General features: G+C 36.9%; 1 protein-coding gene across 2 annotated transcripts; it reads left to right on the forward strand.

The window, feature by feature from the left end:
* The first annotated feature begins 207 nt into the window (after nt 1-207).
* LOC149805125 (acylphosphatase-2-like) lies at nt 208-27,622 on the forward strand. Of its 2 annotated transcripts, none has more exons than XM_089947654.1 (4): nt 208-285; nt 11,771-11,893; nt 21,096-21,205; nt 22,559-27,622. In XM_089947654.1, exons 2-4 carry the CDS (start codon nt 11,813-11,815, stop codon nt 22,671-22,673), a joined length of 306 nt encoding a protein of 101 aa, XP_089803780.1. In that variant the 5' UTR covers nt 208-285; nt 11,771-11,812; the 3' UTR covers nt 22,674-27,622. The 2 variants fall into 2 exon arrangements, with proteins under 2 accessions (XP_089803780.1, XP_089803782.1); XM_089947656.1 differs by having other exon boundaries at nt 220-285; nt 11,771-11,787.

A 27,622-nucleotide genomic window follows, 5' to 3' on the forward strand; every position in this document is an offset into this window, starting at 1 on the left:
TAAAGAATCGGACTGATACGAGAAAGTGTTATCCTACATAACAAATACACATATACTTTTTGTAAGTATCGTTACCTCACGTCTTTGGTTTGGGTTTGCTACCAGTGGTGGGGGTGGGGCTAGCTTTAAAAACCATCAGTGTAAACGATTTTGATTGACGTTCAAAATTAAGACTGACCAATGGAATTGTGTCTTACTAATTTCCAGCTGGCAACTAGGTAAACAAGATGGCGACGAGAGGAAAGTTTTTGTCCGTTGACTATGAGGTTTTCGGAAAAGTTCAAGGTAAATGAGGGTTCTTACAGAATTGACCAATCTGTTTATTAAAAGCTGATTATTAAACTGTAAAACGTTCTAATTATAATAGTCAGAATATTTCGCTGCGACCGTATTCAGCGTATAAGTAGAGTATTTTCAGCTTCCGACCATGTAATTATCTAAGAGTACTTACCAGACACAATTGCATTATAACCCATACTTAATTAATCCAGTCAGTTACCAGACACAATTGCATTATAGCCCATACTTATTTAATCCAGTCATTTATTACAAATTTCAAATCAAACCTTGTTTAGTCGGCGAAAAATGTTTAATATGGTAATATGGGGTAAAAGCTAATGCTTTGTTGAGTCAAAGACTGGTCCCCCCGTCAAGACAGTGTTTAATCTCTGATATTTTTGAACACAGCCGCCTAATTTGCATGATGATTTGTGATAGTGTGATACGGATTCTCGTGCAAGTACAAATATTTAATCTGATGCACACAAACAGTGATAAACACACATATACACAAATATGTATACATTAAAAATAGCATGGCATTTAAAGTGTTGGTATAAAGCAATTTGATATACAGAAAAACCTGTTTTGAGAGACCACCTGTTTTGGGGATAGCAGAATCTTCATGCACAGATTTATTGATTATATAGTGTTATGATCTCTTATGAGAGACCATCTGTCTTGAGAAATCATTATTTGTTGGCAGAAGGGGTGGTCTTTCAAGACAGGTTTTACTGTACCAATAGTATCGGTATATCAAATTGTAATCCGCCCATGGCGCAATAATTCGTATGTATAAACATTCTTGTGAGCATCTGCAGTTGATCGTAGATCAATGATCAATTTCCACACATTAATTATCAGTGATGTATAAAAATAATGATAAAATTTTCTATATGAATTTGATATCGTACACAATTTTCATCACCATGCTTTCTGTTCCCCCCTCCCTTCTCATGCATAACAGACAAACTAGGCAGAATTCTGGAGTGAGAAAATAAATTTGGGCTGGATTAACACCTTGAAATAGAAGTTAGACCAAGTAACTACAAGAATATGGTTTGTCATAACGATATGTTTGCACTTTCCTTGGGATTTACCTAGTGTTTATCAATGATACAAAGTTGCAAACCATGTTGACAATATATAGTAAAGTTTTTGGTTATGTGGTACTGATACTGTGATGTATTTAATGTTTTGTTGTCATTGTTGTTTTCTTAAACATGCTATAATGTTCTAAAACTCAATTATTATTAATTAAATATAAAAATGTCCAAAGACCTATCTTTCTCTCTCTCTGGACCGATGTAGCAAGATGTGGGCTAAAATCTATGAACTGACAAGTGATGAGGATTTTTGTGTGTGTCATCCCACAATGTCTCTGAAGTTATGAAGGATGGTAAAAGTTGTCAAACTGACCGACCAGAGAGAGAGAGAGAGTTTTAAATTAAGTCAGACTAACGAGAGAGAGAGAGAGCTTATGGTCAGTGGTACTGGTAATAAAACAGAATAATGACTTAGAGCAACTGTAAATATATTATTATATTTTAATTACATCTTGTTGAATCATCATTTCACTTAGTTTCTATTCAACTTTAATTTCCATGCGCCAATATACTGACTTAATCATGTGAAGAAAATAAGAATCTAAAAAAGAAAACAATCAACTTATCAGTATGCAAATGTGATTGTGAATAGCCACAAAAAGCATAGATCTACATTTTGTAGCGGATACACTCGGGGATGTGATGATTTCATTCACTCGGTCAATACACAGCTGCCTGTAGTAAATCTTAACTCCGTTCAGAGGGCAAGCCTCGTTTCCTTTTAATGAAACATTTATGCATCTCATGGTATATCATTGATGCAGCATATATATATATATATATATATATATATATATATATATATCGAGAGAGAGAGAGGATATTTTTTCCCTGTGTTAATAGAGGATATATCATGTGTTACAAAAAACATGATATTTTAATGAATGTCAAAGTCATGAGTTAAAATATAAAGTCTGTGGTAACACAAGATGAAATATATTCAGTATTAACATAGGAAAAATAAATCTTTTTATTATATGCCAAATTTGCCATAAAATCAAATTTGAGAAGATTAAACTCATTCTCTGGAACAATATGCTCTCACCCCCACCTCTTTCATGGCCTGATGATATAAATACATGTGACTCAATAAATTGGTAGATGTTGTTGATCTAATTTGTCTCAGTGAATTACATTTTTGTCATTTTGTAAACTATTTGACCCTATCAACCAAGTCCGATTCAACAATGCATCACAATAGGTTTGTTGTCATTGTTGTCAAAGAAGTAAGAGGAAATAACTTCGGAGAGACACAGATGGCATCTGGTCAGATTTCTTTATCAATGATTAAATTCCATGTCTGAAATGTAAGGCAGTTTCTATTTATTTGTTTTAACTTGTAAAGTACTTGTTTTTGTTGTTGCAGGTATAACTATTTTAGTCATACATAGTCAAGTGTCACATGGCATGATGGAAATCTTATAATTTCACATGTGAAAATATAAAGATATAGTTTTCACATATAAAAATATAAGGATATATTTTTTGCACGTGAAAATTGATACATGAGGGGGGGGGAAAAAACGATTATTTTGTCAATAAGTCTCTTATATATGCAATAAACTGACAATGAACAGTGCAAAACTAGTATCTAACTAGCCTGAGCACTTTTGACTCTTTAATGAGTCTTTTTCAAAGACAATACAAAACATAGACAAGACAAGACAAACAGAAAAATGGTTATGTTTGTAAAACTTTACATGGCTGTTTCTACAGGAATTAAACCTTTTAACTTTAATATGTTTCATCCAGTTTATTTCAGCTTGTTGTTGCTACTGGAAAATATTTTCCAGTATCAGCAACAAGCTGAAATAAACTAGTTGAAATATAATAAAGTTAAAAGGTTTAATTCTCTCTCTCTCTCTCTCTCTCTCTTGCTCAGTTTGTCTTAGGCCTAATACATGTAGTTACTATCATTCTTCAGAGACGTTGTGGTATTACACAAGTGAAAATCCTCTATTCTCGTCTTTTCATGGATTTTTGTCCTTATCTTGATATGATGGTCAACAGAGAGAGAGGGAGAGAGAGTGGGGGTGGCCTTTGGATATTTTCATATCTAATTAATAATAATTGATTTTTAGAATCTTATAATAGGTTTAAGAAAGAAAACAACATCAATAAAACCTTATATACATTACATATGTGTGCCCCATAACAAAAACATTTACCGTACTATGTCTACCAGCAATTGCAACTTTGTATCATTGATTATATAAACACTTTAGATAGGTCCCAAGGGATGTGTAAACATACTGTTATGAAGAACGACATTGTAGGTTACTTAGTGCAATTTCAGTTTCAAGTTTTTTAATCCGACCTAATTTATTTTTCTCTCTCACTGCAGGTCTCTGCATATTTTGTCCCTTGTGCATGAGAGTGGAGGGGGAATGGAAATAGAATGGATTCCGATTAAATTGTGTGTCATGTTAAATTCATTTAGAAAATACGGATTCTTATTACTTTTTATAATTATTTTCATATGTCACTAATGATTCTTGGCATCTGTCTGTCTACGGGAGACGATGGCATAGCTCCAAAGTATGCTTTTGCTTATCCTTCTTTTTAGCTCTCTTTTCAGCTTGCTTTATTCTTCTCTTTTCCTCTGCATTTTGAACTCCCTGCCTGACAGCTAGACGCCAGGTGGAACGGTTGTTTGCACAGCTCTCCCAGTCGTTGACATTGATGTTTGCTGTCTTCATATCCTTCTTGCAAACATCTTTGTAGCGCAGATGTGGTCATCCAGTTGGTCGTGCACCTTCTGCTAACTCCCCATATAACAGGTCCTTGGGAATGCAACCTGGGTCCATTCTCTTGACATGGCCGAGCCAGCGAAGACACCTCTCGCTGAGTATGGAGAACATGCTGTTCATGTTGGCGCGTTCTAGAACCTCTGTGTTGGGTACTTTGTCCTGCCTCTGGATGTGCAGAATGCGCCGCAGACATCTCAGGTGGAAGCTGTTGAGTTTCCTCTCGTGTCTTGCATAGGTGGTCCATGTTTCGCTGCTGTAGAGAAGTGAGCTGAGCACGCACGCTTGGTGGACACGCAGTTTGGTCTTCTCTGTGAGGTTGGGGTTTTTCCAGACCCTCTGGTTAAGTCTGGCCATCACTGCTGCTGCCTTGGCAATCTTGCTGCCCACCTCAGAATCAATGGAGAATGAGCTGGAGATGTTAGACCCGAGGTAGGTGAAGTTCTCAACAACTTCCAAATTGTACCCATCGATGGAGACAGAGGGAGGGGAGTCTGTGTCCAGTGCCATGACATTCGTTTTCTTCAAACTGATGGTCAGTCCAAATTCCTTACATGCATGGGAGAGGCAGCATACCAGCTGCTGAAGTCCATCTTCCGTGTGTGATGTCAAGGCTGCATCATCGGCAAAGAGCAATTCACGGATGATTACCTCTGTGACTTTAGTCTTAGCACGGAGACGGGCGATGTTGAACAGCTTGCCATCAGCCCTGGTATGGATGTACACTCCCTCGCTGCAGTCCTTGAATGCGTACTGGAGAAGCATGGAGAAGAAGATGGCAAAGAGCGTCGGTGCAAGGACACAGCCTTGTTTGACTCCGCTAATGACTGGGAATGCTTCAGATGTTGCGCCATTGAAGCACACTGTGCTGTGCATGTTCTCGTGGAACGATATAATGACAGCAAGCAGACGTGGGGGGCAGCCGATCTTCTGCAGGAGTCTGAAGAGTCCACTCCGACTAACCATGTCAAACGCCTTCGTCAGGTCTATGAAGGCAATGTAGAGGGGCATCCGCTGCTCGCGACACTTCTCCTGCAGCTGACGTAGTGAGAAGATCATGTCTACAGTTGACCTGCCGGCTCGAAATCCACACTGGGACTCTGGGTAGACGCGGGAGGCTAGGATCTGTAAGCGCGCCAAGGCAACACGGGTGAAGGCCTTTCCGACGATGCTGAGGAGGGAGATGCCCCGATAGTTGTTGCAGTCGCTACGGTCTCCTTTGTTTTTGTACAAAGTGACGATGTTGGCGTCACGCATGTCCTGTGGGATGTATCCCTGTTCCCAGCAAAGGCAGAGGAGTGTATGTAGGGCTGGAGCAGTGCTGGTTTTCCGCTCTTGAGGACTTCAGGCGGAATGCCGTCGCTTCCAGGAGCCTTCCCACAGGCAAGGCAATCGATGGCTTTTCCGAGCTCTTCCAGGGTGGGCTGTGTGTCTAGCTTCTCCATGACAGGCAGGTTTGGAATGGCGTCCAGGGCAGTTCCAGTGACATTGTTTTGGGTTGCATATAGCTCGAGATAGTGCTCAACCCATCGCTGCAGTTGTTTCCCCTGGTCTGTGATGACTTCGCCCGTTTTGGACTTGAGAGGGGCGGTCTTGTAGCTGGGGGGGCCTGCCGCCTTTTTGATACCCTCATACATTCCTCTTGTATCCCCGGTGTCAGCAGCTGTCTGTATACTGTTGCAAAGGTTCAGCCAGTAGGTGTTGGCACAGCGGCGGTCGGTCTTCTTACAATCCTGAGGGCTTGTAGTGTTCTGGGGCTAGGTGCAGCCTTGTATGCCAGGAGGGCTTTCCTCTTTGCCTCAGTCACGGGCTCCATCTCCTCCCAGTTTGCCTCATACCAGTCGACATTCTTTCGCTCCCTCTTCCCGTAAGCTGTGATGGCTGAATTGTACACAGAGTCATGGATATGGGACCACTTGGAATCAATGGTGTCATCAGGTATCACTTTGGTGAGGGCTTCCTTCAGTTTGCTGATGAACTGCTGTGTTTTCTCAGGGTTGCTTGCACAGCAGGTGTTGATACGTGGGTGACCCTTCTTCTTGGCATGGTGCAGCTTCTTGGGTAATATTCGCACCTTGCTGGCCACGAGGGAATGGTCCGTGTCACAATCGGCACTGTGGTAGCTGCGGGTAAGGAGGACACTGGCCAGTTCTGCACACCTGGTGATGACGAGGTCTAGCTGGTGCCAGTGGCGTGAACGTGGGTGTCTCCACCACATCTGGTGGATCTCCTTGCATTTGAAGAAAGTGTTGGTCACACATAGGCTGTGGGAGCAGCACATCTCCAGCAGTCGCTAACCATTCTCGTTGATCTTGCCCCTTCCGTAAAAGCCGAGACAGGTGGGCCAGGCCTCATGGTCAGCTCCCACTCTAGCATTGAAGTCTCCTAGTAAGTAAAGGCTTTCATTGTTGGGGATACTGGATATTGCCTGATCCAGAGCCTCATAAAACTTGTCTTTCTCCTCATAGGTGGAGTAGAGGGTTGGGGCATACACACTGAAGATGTTGATCGGGCCTAAGGATGTTGACAGCCGGAGGGCAAGGATTCTCTCAGTACCTGATGATGGAGGTTCAATGAAGGCGATTAGCGTGTTCTTGACGGCAAAGCCTATACCATGCTGTCTAGGTTCATCCAAGGGCTTCCCCTGCCAAAAGAATGTGTAATTGGCTTCCCTGATGGTGCCGCTGTCAGCCAGTCGGGTCTCCTGGAGGCAGGCAATGTCGATGTTCAGTCAGAAGAGTTCTCTGTCAATGACGGCAGTCTTCCGTGCATCGTCGATCTGCTGTAGGTCAGTGGCCAGTCCAGGACACATGGTCCTGATGTTCCAGGTTGCAAAACGAAGAGTTGGAGTCTTTTTATTTCTTCTTTTAGTCTTTCCTGGTGCAGAGTTTTGTGGCCCACTTGTCGAGATGGTTCTCTAAGCTCCTCGCACCCAGTGAAGCAGGCAGGCCATGGCGGGCAGCACCTTACTGACTTGGGGCTGCCCAGCTTGAGGCGGGCGGTAGCAGTCCAGTGAGACCTGATGATCTCTCCCACCATCAGAAGTAACCCCTGGCGCCAAGCTCTACGCCAATCGAGCTTTGACTTAGAACCGGTAAACTGCTACTTCTCGTGTTGTGCCGACGCCGTACGACGACGCTGGAGTGTCCTCTCCAGTGGAGCTATGAAGCCTGGGCAGGGTGGTATGGAGAATCAGCTGTTGCCCATGCAGCAGATCCCCCCTCTCCACGCAGCTGGTGTGCCCAAGGGAACGACGAATGCTGATACAGCTTGGCACCAACGGCGTTGCAGGAGTTGCTGGAATGATGTTGAAGTCAATGTCATACCGCCTTAGGGACTCCATCTCCGGATTTCCTGTCGGGGTTTACTCCCTTAGCCTTTCCCATGAGTGGGTATAGCCACAAGGCAGCAGAGGTTTGGAATCGGAGTTTTCCTTCTCCTAGATGAGCTACCATCCAAGGTTTACGAGTCCCATCTACCCGAAGCAACTGGTTTTAAGGCGCCAGCGGGCTGCATTCACCCCTTCTCCTGTTAGTAGAAAATATGGTCTGCTGGGCTTCAAATCTAAGCCACTCACGAAGGCCAGGAGCTGGATTTTAGTTGACAGAGGCAGTAAGAGACGCAGGCCGTATGAGGCATTTTGGAGGATTGGGGCGCTTGTCTCCCACTCCCACCCCGGGCAATGTCAACCTTAGACCACAAATGATTAGTGAGTGAAAATTCATCATTGATCTATAGGAATAGACCCAACAACACACAGTTCCAATAATGTTTATATATGCATATTATTGCGCCATGGGAGAATTAAAATTTCATATGGGGCCCAGAGTGGCCGAGTGGTCTAAAGAGCTCTCCATCACGGATCACTGCCATCTCACCTCTATCTGCATGGGTTCGAGTCTCGGGCTCGACCAATGTGGTTATGTCAGAAAGCTTGCCGGTAGCTTCTCATGGGTCGGTCGTTCTTTCTGGGGTTTTCCCAGTTTCTTCCTCCACCATTAATACAGACCGCCATGTATAGCCCATCTTGTGCTGAAAATGGTGTTAAACCCTATCAACAACAACAACAACAACAACAACAACAACAATTTGATCTACCAATAGTATTGCTATGTCAAATTGCTTTATACCAACGCTTTTAAAGCCATGTTATTTTTAATGTATCTGGTACAATATATATATATATATATATATATATATATATATATATATATATATATATATATATTCTTTGTCAGTTGAAAGAATTATGTTTGATTTTACAAACAGGTTCAGGGGCAAGTGACTTGAAAAGAATCACTTGCACAGACTTAAAATCCACAAGCCTGACAAGGTTGCATTTTTTAATCATTATTTTGACACATCCAACTGCTTCTGGAAAATGAAATGGCCATTCCCATACACTTATGATAATGTTCATGATACAGAGCCTTCACTTATAGTCGGTTTTAGGAGCGAAGAACTAACACGATTTCCAACAATTTTACAATCTCTGCATGCTCAGGTGTGGAGTTCTGCATAATTATGACATACACCTCCATTCATGTGATCTCAGGCCGTATGTCTTTACTATTCCTTTAGGTCAATGCACATTTTGATCATGATATGTAGTGATTAGTATCTGGGCTCATAGAAGTAGCTTAATTATCTAAATGTGCAATGATCTCAGTGTTTTTAAATCTAAGTTGAGGAAAAAATTGGAGTTATTGTGACAGTTTTTTTTTAAATCAGTCAGTAAAAACAGCTTTAAAGTTCACATGAAAGGTGTGGATGTGTTACAGTTGCAGAAAATATTTATTCTGTAACAAGAAAATATCATCTCAGTTAATTTTCTGTAATTTTTTGCTAAATACTTTTTTAAAAATTGAAAATTTTCCCTTTTGTGTTTTTATCATAAGTTGTAACTACAAAAACTAATATTTTACTTGAAGGACTATTACATCATTCCATCTCAGATGTATGTTTACTTGTTCTAGAATGATGTCACATAACACCAAGCCAAATCAAAGTCAAGGGAATTAATCTAGTTAGTAATCTTGGTCGATTCAGCTCTTCACTCATTTTAGCATTTAATTTTGAATTTATTAGAGTAAATTTCATCAGAGGAGTAGAGTTTTGATTTATGCATATTCTCCAACAAAGATCAATATATATTTTCGAACTGAATGTTTTCTTCACATTGTCCTCTGCCTATTCATAAAAAGCTAGAAATATGGTATCCACATTTCTGTCCAATCTGCATTTAGTCACACTTTATTTATACTCTTTAATTCTAAGCCATTTGGAATTAACAGATGGAACTTTGCCTACTCATACATCATCATTTTTGCATACCTCATTGGTGGGGAGGTCAAGGTCACAGTTCAGTATATTAAGTTTTTCATTTTCTTTCCTTTCTGCTCTTTAACTTTAAACATCATTTAGATTATGGGATGAAACATGCACATCATTTGAGATTATGGGATGAAACATGCACATTCAATAGAAGATGGTTCAAAAACCAGATTGAGGGTCCTAGCTTAAAGGTCAAGGTCACTGCTCAGTATTTCAAGTTTTCCCAAAACCTTTTGGTGTTCAATTTGACAAATTTACAGTTCTTCTGAGATTAAGAGATGCAACTTGGTACACTTACACCTCATCATTAGATGGTATGTTGCATACCATGTTGGGGGTCCTATTTTGAAGGTCACATTCACAGCTCATTATTTAAGTTTTATGTCACACTTTTCATTCTGGGTCTATAACTTCAGAGCTCATGGAAATTAAGGGATGACAGTAGGTGTACTTTTTATTATCATTAGAAGGTGTGTTGTATACTACATTGGTGGTCTCCTCTTAAGGGTCAAGGTTTTAAGGCAATATATTACATTTTCCTTCACACTTTCCTTTCTGCTGTATAATTTAAGAACCATTTGAGATTAAGAGATTAAATATGTTACACTTATATATCATCAGCAGTAGGTGTATCACACCACATTTAGGGTCCTGTTTTCAAAATCAAAATAATGGGCCAGTATTTTAACTTTTCCATGATACTTTCCTTTCCATTCTATAACATCAAACCCATTTGAGATTAAGGGATGAACTTGCTATATATGTTGTGTACCACATTGAGGGCACTATCACATACCAATATTTTAGTTTTCCTTCCACTCTTTAACTTGTGAACTGTTTTTAAAAATGAATTAAGAGCATGTGTTGCATTCCAATATGGAGTCCTATCTTCAAAGCCAAGGTCACTGGTATGTACTTCATGGTTTATTTTCAGCTGTATGGGTTTCAGGAATAAACTATGGTAGACTTATTTTTGGTTATTTCATGACATCTCATGTATTACAGTAAAGGTTTTATCTTCATTGTCAAGTTCTCTGATTTCTTCATCTTTTCTGCACTGTTACTCTAATGACCTTTGAAAAAGCAATATGAAATATGGTTACTTTCCATTTGCACCTATGAACTCTACAGCTATGATGATGGTCACATCCAGATTTCATCTTTGTATATATTTGGTCACCTCATGACAGTCATGGGTGGGGGGGGGCAGAATAATTCACTGTCCAGTCCATAAGCCTTTCATCCATCAGCCTTTTGTCTTTAAATTTAGTATCATATATGAAGGACCTGTATGCACAGATCAAATGCATAAATAATAATAAAGCTGCTTGATGTGGTGACTCATCACTAGTTTTCCATGTCTCATAAGCATACAGGTGGTTTTAATTGATTTACACCTTCACACATTTTTGAATTTTATATACTAATTTTTGTTGGACTTGTTTTATTATGGACTTTAGAGTGGTTATTTATTGTAGACATAAGAATAGTTACCTACTGTAGACTTTAGAGTGGTTTAACTCCAGAAATAAAAGACAATCTCATTAGCAAGAGTGACTTTAATGAATAGTTATGCTGTCATTGTATTTAAAAAAATGTCTCAGCATTTAATTATGGTCATCACTTATTATGAATGTCTTTTGGTTTAACAAATTAATTGCAGATTTTTACTTCATATCCCTTTCCTTTAGCTGATATTGAGATATAATATTTTGCTTTAGCTGGCAAAAGGAATCCATACTTGTTGGAAGGCTTTCTGCATGTGATTAACTAAGGTACACCAGACTGAAAGCAACCACTTGTTTTGATGTGTCTAGACCTATGAGGTTAAAAGAAGTGCCATCAGGCTAGTCTACTTATCTATTCACTTGCAGGTGTAGAATTGTAGCAGGTAACAGCATTCTCACCATGGATTTTTTGTATAAGGGGCCTGATTATATCATTGGGAGAAGGTTAGCATAGAAATGAGATTTTTTAAAAATTCAGCTCCTCAGATAGCTTGGCAAAAAAGTTCTTTCTCTGATCTGCCCCAAGAAAACCAGCTATAATTTTAGATCCAGTATATTAGTTGACAAAGATGTATTATGCCAAGCTAAAATAATATCTTGGTTCATCCCCACCCCTAAAAATAATAAAGGGTCAGTTCCTAAATGAAGGTTGAATATGTTGATGGAAGGATTTATCAGTGGATGGGTAAAGTCAGATAGATGGATGAATTAATGACAAAGTTTTAATATATCTGTATATATTTACTATCCATCAAATGACAAACATACTGTTAAATTTTATTCTCTTTACTTGCAGGTGTTTTCTTTAGGAAGGTAAGCAACATCCAAGAAGTTCATCATGGAAATGCTACTACAATTTCTCCTGCAGATAGTGTTTACTGAAATGGGGTTCAAAATGTCTGACATTAAGCACAGACCGGTAAACTGATTATAATCTTAAGTATTGGAAAAGTAAAGGGCAATGGTCCTGATCTTCCAGCACATTCTCTGATTTAAGATTTTGTTAACTGCTGTTTGAATTCACATTGTACATCACAGGCAAATATGGACAAAATATCATGTGGATTACGGACTGTTGTATCATTACTGTTGATAATGCTAGGTGAGCTTATTAATTGGTCTAGTTTCCATCATAATTGTCTGTCATTTGTCTTCCCTCCATCGACAAATTGGTTGTTTTATACCACTTTTGATCCCATATTTCTGATTTGATTTTTATCAGATTTGGAATATGGGTTTCTATTATCCAGATTTTGGACAAGTTCTGAAATGCATGAAATCTTTGTATATTAATGAGGTGAGGTGATCTTTAGAGAGCTTTTGAGATCTTTATCACTTTAGAAACTATTTCTTATCTGCTTTATAAAACAATGGGTAAATTGTATAATATCATGAAGACGTTGGACACATTTTACTATGAGCAAGACCTATTCATATTAATGAAGTGATCTTGTATCTGATTAGTCTAGCTTGTTACCACACTATAGACTAAGTTTATGATTGGATTTTGATCTTTTTGGTATATAGTCTTACATCTAGTCTTACATATTATCAGAATCTGAGATAAATATTATTATAATAAAGAGCCATGCATATTGGTAAAGATGATCTGGCATTGGATTAGATCAGAGTTGTCAATATTCTAGCAATTTTATTTCTAATCAGATTTTGATCAGACATGTTAAATAATTTTATGCCATCAAGATGTTCTAAAAGTTTGATTTTGAGCAAGATCTGCTTATATTTATTAGGTAATCTTGTATCTGATTGGCTGAGCTTGTTACCACTCTCCAAACTGAATTTTGATACAATTCTGCTCTAAAAATTTGTAAAAAAGCTTATAGCTGTAGATGGTTTCAAAAATCATTGAGATCTGTACATGCTATTGAGCTGATTTTTCATCTGACGAGTGTTATCTCTATGGAGACAACATTTCTCATCAGACATAAATAAGACTTGCTAACAGATATCATTAAGATCTTGGATGACTGTACTCTGTGCCTGTTAATTGTGCCTTTATCTAATTGGAGAGAAATTTTTATTAGACTATAGTAAAATGGGTAAAATCAAAATGAGTGATAGTTTATGTACTTAAATTCAGGTTGGCTTTTGTTATTACAATACAACAAACCTGCTTAGTAAAATTGTTAACAGTTATGTAAACTCGGGCGAGCAATATTAGGCCCACTTGAACCTTTTCTCAGAGATTGTGATTTATCATACTTAAAGATTTTCAAGCCTAGTGCTTTCAAAAATATATGTTAATTATAGGTACATGTATATTATATATTCATGATATACAGATCATGAAAGATACTTAACTGTTCATATTTGGAATTATTACATCTGTATGTTAATGAACTACTGTATATACATGCTTATAAGACGAATCTAACTGCAAATTGCACAGACCCAAATCTGCCATCACATATTGTGCAGGCAGATCTGGGTCATTTCAGTTTGTTAGGAGTAATCAGTTGAACAAACAGCATAGACCCTGATCTGCAGGTTCATTATGCTATGGCAGATCAAGATCTTGATTGTTAGCAGTTTGATTCAATTTATAAGCAAGTATATATGGTATTTTCAGTTCATTTTCTAGGTCATGCTTATGTTGACAACTAGCAGTTGATAAAGCTGTTTGTAACCATATATACCAAAACTTAAATTTTCCTCCACATGAGTTGCTGAAAATGAAGATAAAATCTTTTTTGTTGTGGGGATTATTAATGTTCATTTTAATTAAATGTCAGTCACTTAATTATGTAAAATTCAAGCACAAATATTATGTACAGCTTTGTTAAGCGGGAGGTTATCTAATAACACTCTAGAACTAGATTTGCCACCAAGTTTTTGCCCAAAAATCCAAATTCTTATAACAGTTAGTAAACTAAATGCACATTAAAAAGGAAATCACTTAGGAAGTGAACTAAATTACTTAAAAACTTGAGTTATCTGAAACATTCATCATACATGTATTTCTATCATTCATACATATATTTCTATAATTCATTGTTCACATATTTCTGTCATTCATTGTACATGTATTTCTATCTATCATTGTGTATATATTATTTTCTATCATTAATTGTACCTGTATTTCTATCATTCATCACACATGTATTTCTATCATTCATTGCACCTGTTCTATCATTTGTCATGCATGTATTTCTATCATTAATCATACATTTATTTATATCATTCACCCCTCTTGTTTGCAGTATTTTTAAGCAACATAGACATTTCAAAAGGAAAATTAAACATGAGATAAAAATTTGACAGAACTGGTCAGTTTTAGAAAGGAAAGTAAATTTTAATTACAAAAAAGTTTATGCTTTTGCATTCATTCATGTATTTGCAACTATGATAGAAAATCCTAATAATGCGGAAACTTATGTACACAAAGTTGTACTTCATATGTGTTTGTATGTAAACATTATATGGGTCTGTTCTATTGCTGAATACAGTATTACCAATGGTGTATGACTTTAGTTCTGTGAAACATTTGCAATAGTTTTATTTACTTGGGCAACCAACTCACTGCAATAAATGCATAATGCCAGTGGTAAGAGTTAACTTATCTGGTACACTTTCACGTAACACAACGCTGTCAGATTTAGTAAAGTTTTTTTCAGGTTATAGTGCTATTTTTATCAGAACTGACCTGCTGAGTTGTATTATGTATGTTGTGTATAGTAAACAATGAGAAGCATTCAAACTCTTTATAGTCCTGTGTAATTATTCTTGTTGCTTGAAGATAATGCATGAACATGGTTATCATGCAATTCCATATAGTCATTCTTAATGCAGAATGGTTTTATTGTATAACCACATCTTTTCTTTTTTATTCATACATAATAGGCATAACTGTGTTGTACTAAAAAAACACTTACATTTATGGCTTGTGTATTACTTGGTTCAGTTGTGTCTATATTTACCTGCCTCCATTTGTATTGCTTGGAACCAGTAGTATTGGCTAGGCCCAGTGTCTGTGGGGTTGACAGGTCATGTTTTAACCTGTATCTGGATGAAGTCAGGTTCTCAACAGGACCATCAGCAGGTATGAATGGAAACTATTATGTGAGACCATTCCTCATGCATGCCTTATCATAGTGAAATAGGGTGACTTCACATCCATTGGTGAAAGTTTATTCTTATAATATAATGTTCATTTATATGTGAATAGCATTGTGTTACAACTTTATATCCATTGATGGACTCTATATTTTCATATATTTATATTTTTGTTAACATCACAATTTCATTTATTTATCTCATATGGAAATATTTTAACTTCTTGGCATCAGCATAGACTCAGTTTCATGAAATGAACAGAACAGTTTCACATATCTGTTATGTTAACAGAATATCATAAACCCATGTTTCTTATATGCAAATTGGGCCAAACTTCTCAATACTTTATTTTGAATCCAGCATAACAGTATTTACTAGTGCATATGTATACAGTTTGAAGAGAGTATTTGTTTAATCTAAATTGGGTACTAGACTGATATTTGTTTACCTAGAGGTGTCAAATTTGCATGTTAGAGATGGATCAGATTCATTACAATACACATATACATTGTGAATAAATATATCATTTGCACATCTGTTTTTTTTGTCTCTTCACTAATCCAAAACCCACTTGGTCTGTCCTTGTGACAGACAGCCTTGACTTAGAATCTTTATATTTCAATACTCTGGCAATATGAAATGTGTTTTCTAAATACCCTGGCCTTAAGAGATATATTTTAAATACTCTGGACTTAAAAAATGTATTAAATATTCTGGCTTTAACAAATGTGTTGTAAGTACTCTGGCTTAAAGAAATGTGTTTTAAATACTTTGGCTATAAGAAATGTTTAATTACTATAGCTTTAAGAAATGTTTTAAATACTCTGGCCTTAAGAAATATGTTTTATATATTCTGGCCTTAAGAAATATGTTTTATATATTCTGGCCTTAAGAAATATGTTTTAAATACTCTGGCCTTATATGGTTTAAATACTCTGGCCTTACTAATTCTGGTAATGGTAATATTATGCCTGTTTAATTCATCTATGAGTCTGTCGTAAACAAGTTAATTAGTTATTAGAATAATAAAGAGCTTGGTTTGCAGCATCAATAACTATTTTAAATCATAGTGAAAATGTTAAATTTAATGTTAGTAATATGCTACCTGTTGCTATTGCATAGCTGACTCTTTTCTGGAGGGAAACTACCCAGACCATATGATGCAGATTCATCCTCTCATTGGGTGACTAGTATGTTCTGGAATTCCAGAACACCCCTTATCCAAATTGAAGATACCTTGCCCATGCACACTGCCCTTCATTTTTTTTCCTGGTCACAGACAGTACTGCATCATTAGTTTATGTTGAAGAGGAATTTCCTTCAGTTCATATGTTAACATAATGATTTGAGCCTTTTCTTGATGTGATTTGTTTTCATTGTGTGAATTACCTTTGATCAAGCATTTTTTCTGATTGAATTCAGCTCTCTTTCTTGTTATTCACATTTTTCTGGTTAAGTTTTTGTTTGACATTGCATTTTTACCCTGCAGTGGTGTTAGCATAATAATTATTACTTGAGAATTGGTTTTTACCTTGGATGGGTACTTACTTATCCCTGTCTTTGCCAAAATTGATCTGTGGACTCATCTTGATTATATTCATTATTTTATCACAGTAATGAATTATTGTAATTCACATTTTGTTTTTAATGTGACTTGAGTGATTTCCATATCAGAAAAGTGGGTTGCAAGCCAGATTTTCATTTTATGTTGTGTGTTTTGTTATTGAACACCAGTCCCTCACATCTGCTCCTGGCCCATCAAAACCAGCCAAGAAGTGAAATCATCCTAACCAACCACAGTGTCCATCTGCAGAGTTCTTTAAAGCCACACAGCCCCTAGTGAAAGCAACAACTCCAATTTAGAGCTCCCATCAGCAGTCATGCCATAAAAGGGGGTGCCACAGAGGCTCAGGAAGATGTTTGCAAGGTCTTCCTCCTTTCTTAAGGGCAAGGGTGGACAGCCATAAGGAGGGTGTTCTCTTTATAGCTCCTGTATGTACCAGGCCAGACCTTTTCTCAGAGGCTTGGTCTGGTATAATGGATGATTAAGGGGTTCTTTTTATTAAGAAAGGTATATATAATTTCTGGCTTTGGTTTTGGGATCTTCCTCCACCAGTCCCTCACATGTGTTACTGGCCCATTGAAACTGGCTAAGAAGGGAAATCATAATAACTGGCTAAAGATCCTTTTGCAAAGTTCTTTAAAGCCACATAGTCCCAATAAAAGCAATATCCCAAGTTTAGAGCTATCCCTCAGCAGTTAGGCCCTGAAAGGTGGTGCTGCAAAGGCCTGGGGAGGAGGTTTGCAGGCCCTTTGAAGGACAAGAATGGACAATCCTAGAGACCTGCTCTCTCTCCCACAGTGTGTTCCTCTTCAGTTTGTTCCTGTAGGTGTCAGGCTAAACCTTTCTTCAGAGGCTTGGTCCAACAATGGATGATAGCTGGGTCATTCCTAATATAAAAGGAGGCGGATACTGATATTGGTTAAGGTGCTTCATGTTCTTCCATCAGTTGTATTTAAGGATGAGGTATACCCCTGCTCTAGAAGGTGCAGTGGAGAGGGTGTTCCATGACACATCTCAGGTCTTCTACTCCCTAATTTTCCTGGTACCAAAGAAAGGGGTAAAGTTTTGTCTAATTATCAACCTTTCCTCCTTGAACAGAGTTCTCCATATCAAGAAACTTTCAAGATGGATATCACAGTCTCAGTCAGGAATGATATAAGACCTTGCAACTGTGTAGTCTCCATTGATCTTCTGGATGTGTACCTTCAAATCCCTAACTTTCCTCCAGACAGGCAGTACCTCCAATTTTGCTTGGATGGGGAGGACTTTCAGTTCTGTGGTGTACACCAAGATCATTTACCAGCACCATGGGAGTGTTTGAAGCCCACTTAAGATCACTGAGTATCCCAATCCACATTGGCCAGTTGTCTTGCTGTTGGTCTATAGTGACCAGTCAGTGTCATTTACCCAACCCAGAGAAATTGGAGCTTACTCCCTAACAAGATCCATCTATATGGGGATGAATTTCTTCACAAACTGAGGATTAGTCTGTGTCCCTGCTGATGACCTTGAACTATTCCACAGACCTGGTTGCCCTAGCAGACTGCATTTGTGTCTTCTACAGCTTCTCCTTCTGACAAAATGGAAGCCACACAGGGACCCTTTGAATTCTCAGATATCTCTAGGACTGGATTTCCACCATAGATTCAGTGGACAGATTGGCACTGGTTTCTGTCCAGAGTCCCTATGCATGGCCCCCAGACTCTAGTCCTATCTGTTTGCAGACACATTAGATTTAGGGTGGGGCACTCTATCCTCCACATCAATAATTTGGAAATTAGAGCAGTATTCTGAGCCCTTCAGGGGTGTGTTGGCAAAATAAAAGGTTGCTGTATGATGGTCTCCTTTGACAACAGGTCAGTGTTAGTGTACTTCAGTAGACAAGGATGCACACATATTCCTTTGCTCTGCATGGAAGTTTGGAACCTTGATCATTGGGAAGCTTTGGAAGGGATTACCCTCCAAGCTTCCCACATTTCCGGCAAAAGGAAGTGGAAGTAGTCCTCAACCGAGGGTCTGGGCAGTGAATGTTTTCAGTCTGAAATGGGATTACTTATATCTTCCCAATCATCACAATGATCTTAATTGTACTTCACAAAGTAAGGAAATCAACTGCTCAGCTCATTTTGATAGCCCAACAATCATGGTTCATCAATCTTCTGGGCCTGCTATTTTACCACCTATTGCAGCACAGGCAGGGGCCCTCTCCTATACAACAGTCCACATATTCTACACTTCCATGGTTGGCACATCTCAAACAATTTCCCCACAAGGACAGGTTTTTAAGCAAAGTTGCCAGGTGCATTTTTCAGTCCAGGAGATGATCTATATCTAAGGTCTATGATTCCAAGTAGAGAATCTTTTCAGATTTTTGCAGTAGGAAATGTGGCAATCAGTGAGTGGCTAATTCCCTTCTCTTCCTTTTAGAAGAGAATCAATTTATCGGTTTCTATTGTTAAGGGCTATATGGCAGCCCTCTTCAAAACACTAAATTTTTCAAAAGGCATGGCCATCAGTGCTGACTCTTACATATCAGACATGATCAGGTATTTCAAGCTGCAAATACTGGTGTCTGTCTTGCTAATGCCAAGATGGAATCTCTCTTATGTCTAGTGGTCTCAAACTAAAACCTTCAATAAGCGTTTGGGTGAATCTTCCTTAAAGAACCTTACCCTCAAGACTCTTTTCTTGCTCTCCTTAGCATCTGCAAGATGGAGCAAGCTTCATGCCCTGTCCATAAAACAAAGCTGTATAAGGTTCAATGGAGAGTCAGGTTTTGTAGCAAAAAAGCATTTCCATTGGTTGCTCCACTCCTGATTGAGATCCCCAGTCTCAGCTGTATCTATGCAAAGGATTATCAAGATAGATTTTTGTGGCCAGTTAGGGTTTTATAGTTTTATTTGCCAGCTTTCAATTTCTTTTTTTTTAAGGGTCTGGCTGATATTTCAGCTTCCATCATTTGTGAGGTGGATTGCAATCATTATTAAGACAGCTTATCAGACCATTAACAAGATGTACCTTTCATTCATGAAACTTTAAGCCCATGAGGTTTGAGCCTTTGCTACCTAATGTGTCTATGTAACTCATATTTGTCTCTGAAGAAAGCAGCATTTAGACCATCTCATACTACCTTCTCCTCCTTTTACCTTTGCTCACTGGCTCACCTAAGCAAAGGCATATTTCCTATCGATCCATTTGTCATAGCTGAAATAAATGGCCCATGCAGACACAATCTTCTTTTTGGCAGTGAGGGTGAGTTATCCTTGTGTTTTCTTTTGCCAGCTGTGGGATCATCAGGCTTCCAACAAACTGACAAATTCAACTATGGAAGAGCAACAGGTTACTTATTAGTGATACTAAACTGGGGGTGGGTAAAACTTATTTTAATAATGTGATATTTAACCTGTTGTTATTGCTAGATTATTCATCCCACTATGTACTGATATCCCTCTATTTAAGCTACATCCTGGAAAAGAATGAAGGACAGCGCACATGGAAAAAGTATCAGAGCCTTTCAGTCACCCTGTGGGAGGATGAATTCTTATCCTATGGTTGGGGTATTTTCCATCTGGAAAAGATTCAGCTACATAATGAGATGTACAAATTACATCATTAAAATTATTTTTACCCACCAACCCTGCCCTAAGCCATATTTGAAGCAATGCTTTTTATATTGGATTATCAAAATCCACAATCTTTTTTATAGACCCTTCCAGCTTAGAGGCTTAGGAGATCATTATCGGTCTATTGTACCTGGCAGTTTCTCGTGTGTAAATCTACCAATACTTTTCAATAAAGTATACTCATAAGTAAAATCAGCACATATATTACAAATATGGATACTGAACGAAAACTTTTTGTGTGTTCTTTCTGGTTTTACATGTTGTATGATATTTTTTAAAGATCCAATGAATTTATTTAAATCCAAACAACATATAAAATTAATGGTGAATATGTCAGCATGCTACCAATATGGCTGATGATGACATTATGCCATTCAGAACTACATGTACTTGGAACTTGACAAGATAAAATATGCCTCTTATTTATGTCGGTGCAGTAATTGAAACAAAAGAAACAATCATGTTTTGTTTGCCAGAAATTTCTCCACAAAAAAGAAACCCTATCTATTTTGGACCACCCTGGCTATTTCTACAGTTTGGATTGAAGGATGAATATGAGAGGTTTGATCATTCTTAACTTCTCAGTTAAACCTTGTTTCATTAATAGCCGAAGTGATCTGAATGGAAGTTATCAACATATATTTGAAGTATGATCTTTAGGATTTACCTTGCAAATGGACATGATATGGGACTGGTCTAAACTGTTATTTTAAAAAATTAACAAGTGTGAAATTTTAACAAACATAGAATGCACATGATTTACTGATCAAGCTGTTCCTATTAAATGAGTGTCCTTAATACAGAGTTCATTTTTGTCAAAAGTAGGCATAACTTACTGATGCTGTCTTTGATAAATTCAGCACACACAGAAGAAAGCCAAAGAATTGGGGCTTGTAGGTTGGGTCAAGAATACTGCGAGCGGTACTGTTGTAGGGCAAGTACAGGGGGTTCCAGACAAAGTTTCAGTTATGTAAGTATCATTATGTTATGAAATATATTGACCAGTAAAATAACAGATATAGTATGTATTGCTGAAAATATTAATATAAGGATTATTAACAGAATACTGTACAAACATTTGTATCTATAATTCGTAATGTTTTTGTTTTGGTGCTGTAGAATAGCTGACTCAGCATAGTTTCTGTTTTTGTTTTTTTTGATAGATTGTTTGACTTAGTGGAAATGGTATGGAGTATAGACACATTAATCACATCATTAGAGAGTTTAAATTGATAAAGTATCAGTGAAAACAGGAGTACAGAAACCAGAACATGTCTTAACAACATTGACTTTTGAGCTTTGGACTTGACTATTGTTAGATTAGATGTTGACCATGGTAAAATTTCATTAAAATAATGAACTTGGTCATAAAGTGTCAGTCTGGATAAGGTGACAGGCCACCTTTATATCTTGACATTGAGGGGTATGACTCAATATGTAAGACACCATATATTGACCTTGAGGGGTATGATTGAATATATAAGACACTATCAAGTCAAAAGATACAACCAGCTAAAGTTTCAGTGAAATATTTTCATTAGTTCAAATGTTATTCTTGTGAATGGATAGAAATCACTGATATTTTCCCTTGCTGTGACATTGAGACAAGGCGCAAGACCATGGTATGTAACACACCATCTAGTTATGAAAGATGACTGGTTAACATTTCATTAAATTGTCTGGTTCAAAAGGTATAGGATACAAGTAACATAATTACATTTTCTCTTGCTGAAACCTTGAAGCATGATATGGCAGTGCTATGCATTACACCATCTTATCATGATATGTACTTCAGCAAAAGTTATCTGGATGCAGGGGGCATTGACACACCATCAATACATCATATATAATTGGGCAAAGACTTATTAAAACATCTGTACTGGTTCAAACTTTATATTCTGGACAAGGATATAAGTCACATAATTAAATTTTTATATGCCTTGACCTTGAGTCAAGGGATATGTCTGTGGTATGTAACACATCATCTAGACAAGATATATACATGTAATTGTCTTAAATTTCATTATACTTTCTTCCATGGTTCAAATGTTTTTAAACCATAAACAAAGATACAAGTCTCAGTGAGTCCCATGTTCCCTTGCAGTGACTTTGACCTTGTTGCAATGGGCATGGCTATATGGCATCACGTCATGCTATATACTTGGGTTAAATTTCATGAATATCTCTTCAACTGTTTCAAAGTTAAGGGCTGGACAAGAAAATGTAAATGGACGGACAACATCATTTCATAATATTTCTAACTTTTTATAATGCATTCTGTCATCCCAGTATTATTGAAGTTTTAATCGTATTTCTTCACCAGGAAAAATTGGCTGCAGAAAGTAGGGAGTCCGAAATCTAAGATAGAGCGATGTGTATTCTCCAAGGAAGAAACTGTAGAGAAATTGACACACAAAAGTTTCACAGTTGTGAAATGATTTTATTTTTTCTTTGTATCCAGCTATCACCAAAATTCATCAGACTGAAGACACTACATTTTTATTGTCTTTAATTTCTTTATGTAGCATTTTAATCAAGTTCTGTTCAGACAATTACCTTGTTTAAATCATTATTATGTACTTTTCAAAACATTAATGATTGTTTTAGCTCAGTGGTAATATTTACATATGTTCTATTCCAATGTACATTATCTGGTATGCATTGTTTATTTTGAATAAGTACTCTAGTTTTAAAGTCTTTTGGGTTTTTTCGTATTCATTGAAACACTTGAAATGCAGACACCAGAGGTTTAATCATTTTTTTGACCAATTCCTCTCAGCAAAAAAAAAAAAGATAATACTGTATAATACTGTTCAGATTCTTATCACACATTTTACTATAGTGTGTTGAATCTGAGAAGATATTTTGCCTAATTACTATTTTTCTCCAGCTTTCTTTTGACTGCTTTGCCTATTTTGTTTTTGTCAGAGATTACAGTTGAGTCTTGTCAGTCAAATATCTTCTCAGTTGCTGCTTTGAAGATGAGGTCAAAATTAGAATTTTTAATGAATTTCAACATATTTGTCTCACTATATTCTTTGAATTTGCCAGTTTTTATGAGGTGTTATTATTTCTGAATTTTATTTGATGCTGAAAAACCAGATTTAAAATGCAATGAACAGTTATTCTTCTGTGGAACAGTACAATCATTTTCTTAATCTATAAATTTAAATACCAACAAAAATGTTATTTTGCAAACACCACAAAAACTGGCAAACATGAAAATCAATTAATTGACAGATTTATTTGGATGAATGGAAGTTCATTTAACGAAAACCAGCTGGAATATTTTTATGATATTGATAGTATTCATGGAAGATTGATATATTAAAGTATCAGTTATCTGGACTCATTGGGAGATATTGAATTTGTCTTTTATGAAGAAAAATACTCTTTTATCCACTGAAAACATTTGTCAGGAAAAATGATGTCTGGATAAACAACATTGTATTGTTGAATATTTGTCAGCATCTGCAGAATCTAATTTTTTTGTTTTTGTTTTTGTTTTATGGCATGACAACACTATAAAGGTTATATCATTCTGATGCAATTAGATTAAAGTCTTTGACCACAGAACAGCATGGTAGCAGATCAGGCTGATCCAATGGTAGATACAGAATCTACACACTTCTGGTCAGTACCTTAACCACTGACCCCCTCAACTCCTTCTCTAGACAGAAAAATCCATTATATATATTGAAAAACAAAGTTACAAGAATTTTAAAAATTGCATTGGTCATCATGATCATCAGGCAAAATGAGTTTACACTCTAGGCTCATGTCTGTAATTCATCATGGTGTTAAATTAATCGGTTTTAAGCAAAATTTGACAGACAGTGTTGGCATCAAGACCTTTGATGTCATATAAATGCTGTGGATTTTTGTAATATCAAATATGCCTGCCACTGAAAATAATGTTAAAAAAAACATTTAAACAACTTATAACTAACTGCTCTACTGATTAAGATGCCATATTAAAGACAGTATCATAGACACACGGCCTTACCATTTATGTCTCACAAGAATTGTATTGTGTGTATTATGTATTAGTAAATTAGCAAATTCCTTCATTTGATGCTGTACCTGTATATCAATATTGTGAGCGTGTGATGTATATATGCTTCCTTCTGTTTAAGTATTTAATTAGCTTGCATACATGTATGGAAAAGCTTACCTGTTAATTTCCAATAAATCACGGTCTGTGCTGTTTGCTCTAAACCAGAAGTAGAACAGCAGTATACAGTGTGATATGTAAATTGTACTACAGGATACCTCATCTTTTGGGTTTTCAGTATGGATAGAAAAAGGACTTTAGAGAGGACATTTTTCTATTACATATTACACTAATCAAATGACAGGGTAGCCTGTGATCTATGTATTGTCCTTGGAATGTTTGTCAATTTTAACATTCATTTGTACCATCAGAAATAATCTTCAGTTTTACACTGGGAGGATCTTTAATTTGTATTTGTTATTTTGTTTACTTTCATATCTGATGTGTACAAAAATTTGTTAAATATATGCTTTATTTTCATGTTATAACTATGACATTCCTAAAAGAAATATTGAAAGCTATTCTTATGGAATGTTACGAGATTCAGGGAACATTTAAAATACGTATATAATTTTATCATGTAACTTCATGTAATGATTTGTACATGATCTTACTGGAAAATTCATTTACATACAACAACCAGGAATGCACAGATTTCAACTAAATATGGAATCTCAAGCATGCTATTGTTGTTGTTATAGGGTTTAACACCATTTTTCAGCACAAGATAGGCTATACATGGTGGCCAGTATTAATGGCGTAGGAAGGACCAGAGAAAACCTCGGAAATAACCACCGACCCATGAGAAGCTACCGGCAAGCTTTCCCACATATCCACATTGGCCGAGCCTGAAACTTGAACCCACGCAGACGGAGGTGAGATGGCAGTGATCCATGATGGAGAGCGCTTTAGACCACTCGGCCACTCTGGCCCCCCCCCCCCCAAGCATGCTATAGCCAGTTACATTAAAACTTTTAAGATGATCAAAACAGGGTAACATTACATCATGGACTACTGTGGTAGTCAGAATCACTCATAATAATAGGAACTGCTTCAGTGGCCTAGTGGTTAGAGCATCTGCCTCTGATGTGGGAGGTCATAGGTTCGATCCCTGGCTGAGTCATACCAAAGACTTACAAAAATGGTACTAACAGCTGCCTCACTTGGCGCTCAGCATTAAGAGGTTAGTGTTAGGACTGGTCAGCCCAGTGTCAGGATAATGTGACAAGGTGGGACATCATGCCTTATGTCTGTAGCATGATACCCCAGTGCTAGATATCACTATAGACTGCCACACTGCAGACATCATAGTGATATGACTGAAAAATTGTTAAAAGCTACATTAAAAATCCAAATCATACACACACACAAATCTTAATTATAGGTATTTGATTTGCATGTTTTCCTTTATTTGATATAGCATTAAACAATTTCTTCACACATGGAAGATAGCTACAGTAGTTCTAAAGGCAGTCATAATTTCTCAAAGCCATTGGGTTTTCTTAATCAGTTTTAGCACATCTAAAAATTTTATGATTATTGACATGTGAAACATTTTGCTAGATGATATGTTATCCCACTCTATGTATCAGATTAACAGATTGCATGGCTAAGTGGTCTAAAGCTCTCACCTTTACTAATCACAGCCATTTCACCTCTGTCCACGAGTGTTCAGTTCTCAGTCTCTGCCAATGTAGGTATGTGAGAAAGCTTACCAGTAGCTTCCAAAAGGTTGGTAGTTCTTTCTGGGATTTTTCCCTGGGTTCTTCCTCCATGATTTGTACTGGCCACCATGTATAGACCATCTGGCTCTGAGAAATGGCATTAAACCTGAGAAAAAAACAACAACAGCATAAATTGTCAACAATGGAGGGTAAGCCAATGCTGGAGAAAGCCCACACATCATGTAGTAGAAAAATTACAATGGCAGTAAGTATAGAATGTAACTTAAACTTGAAGTTCAAAAATCTTCATTATAAGCTGTACCATTTTCACCCTTCATTTTTTTCATTTTATACTACAATGATATGGCAAGTTTCCTCTAGCATTTGTTTACTAATCATTGTTGACAGTTTCAACTGATTTGGTAGGAAGGCCAACAAACCTTATGAATAATCTTGATCTCTGCATGTTTTAATGTCTACTGTAGGTATACCAATCCAGGTTTCTGATGAAAATACAATTTGCGAAATCAAAATTGATAATGTCAAACCTTGACAAAATCATAACTAAAGTAAATTTTAATAAGTTTCACATAGAGGTATGATTTGTAACAGACAATATCAAACATAAAAGTCATTGTTGGTAATTTTATGCACAATGACATAATTTCACTAGTTCACCCCAACATAAATGAAATTTTAAGCAAATACTAATCTCAGTCATACCCGTAGTATTTACTATGATTTGTAAAGATGGCACCAATTTGTGCTGGAGTTTCCATGGTGAAGGTCATCTGTTAAAAGTCATACTTCTAACTGAAATTGAAATTCATTTACCTGCTCAAAATATCCAGGCTCTTGTGTTGTCAGGGCTTGTAGTTATTATTTAAATTCTAGTTAAGTAGTTTTCCAGAAAACTTGAAGGATATAGCTACTCAAAATGTACAAATAGACTTTAGCTGCAAAAAGAACTTATTCCCTCTTCTTTTCCATTTTGGACATAGTTATGTCCCTTGTTGAGTAAATTCTACCTTTACATGGAAACTTGGAACATTGCTTACAATCAACACAACTCATGAACCATTTCAACATCTTACAATAGAATTTCATATGATATAGAGGCACATATTATGGGTTTTGTTTGCCTTCACCATTTTCTATAGAGTTATGGCCCTTGGCAATGAACTACAAACACATATCTTTACAGGTGATGTTACCTGTAATCAGCATAGCAGAGGAACCATTCAACATATTTTGATGTAGTTAAATTTAAGCATTTGTTCTTGACCTAGATGAATGTGTTTTGTCTCATCTACTCCATTTTGGTCCAGATGATGGCCATTGTCTATCAACTTCATGTCTATGCATGGAATGTTGCTGGCATTTATGAGACCTTGATGGGGATGAATTTAAATTATTCTGTGTTATCATATAATACCATTCATTTCCCACCTTTGGTTTTCCAACAAAAGTACCTCTGTTTAAACCGTTATAGTGAGCAAGGCCATTTCCAATGCACTTATCACAAATAGATCCAGTTATTGGAATTGTAACTAAATTTCTGTAGTAATTTCTGAGGTCATAAATTATTATTGAACTACATGTATTCATTTTACAATGTAAACATTTTCATATTTATAGACTATTCATAAAATAAACCTTGCACTGACAA

Source organism: Sinohyriopsis cumingii, chromosome 2 (genome assembly GCF_028554795.1).
Source record: "Sinohyriopsis cumingii isolate HCF-2022 chromosome 2, ASM2855479v2, whole genome shotgun sequence".
In the NCBI taxonomy this organism is placed as follows: Eukaryota; Metazoa; Mollusca; class Bivalvia; order Unionida; family Unionidae; genus Sinohyriopsis; species Sinohyriopsis cumingii.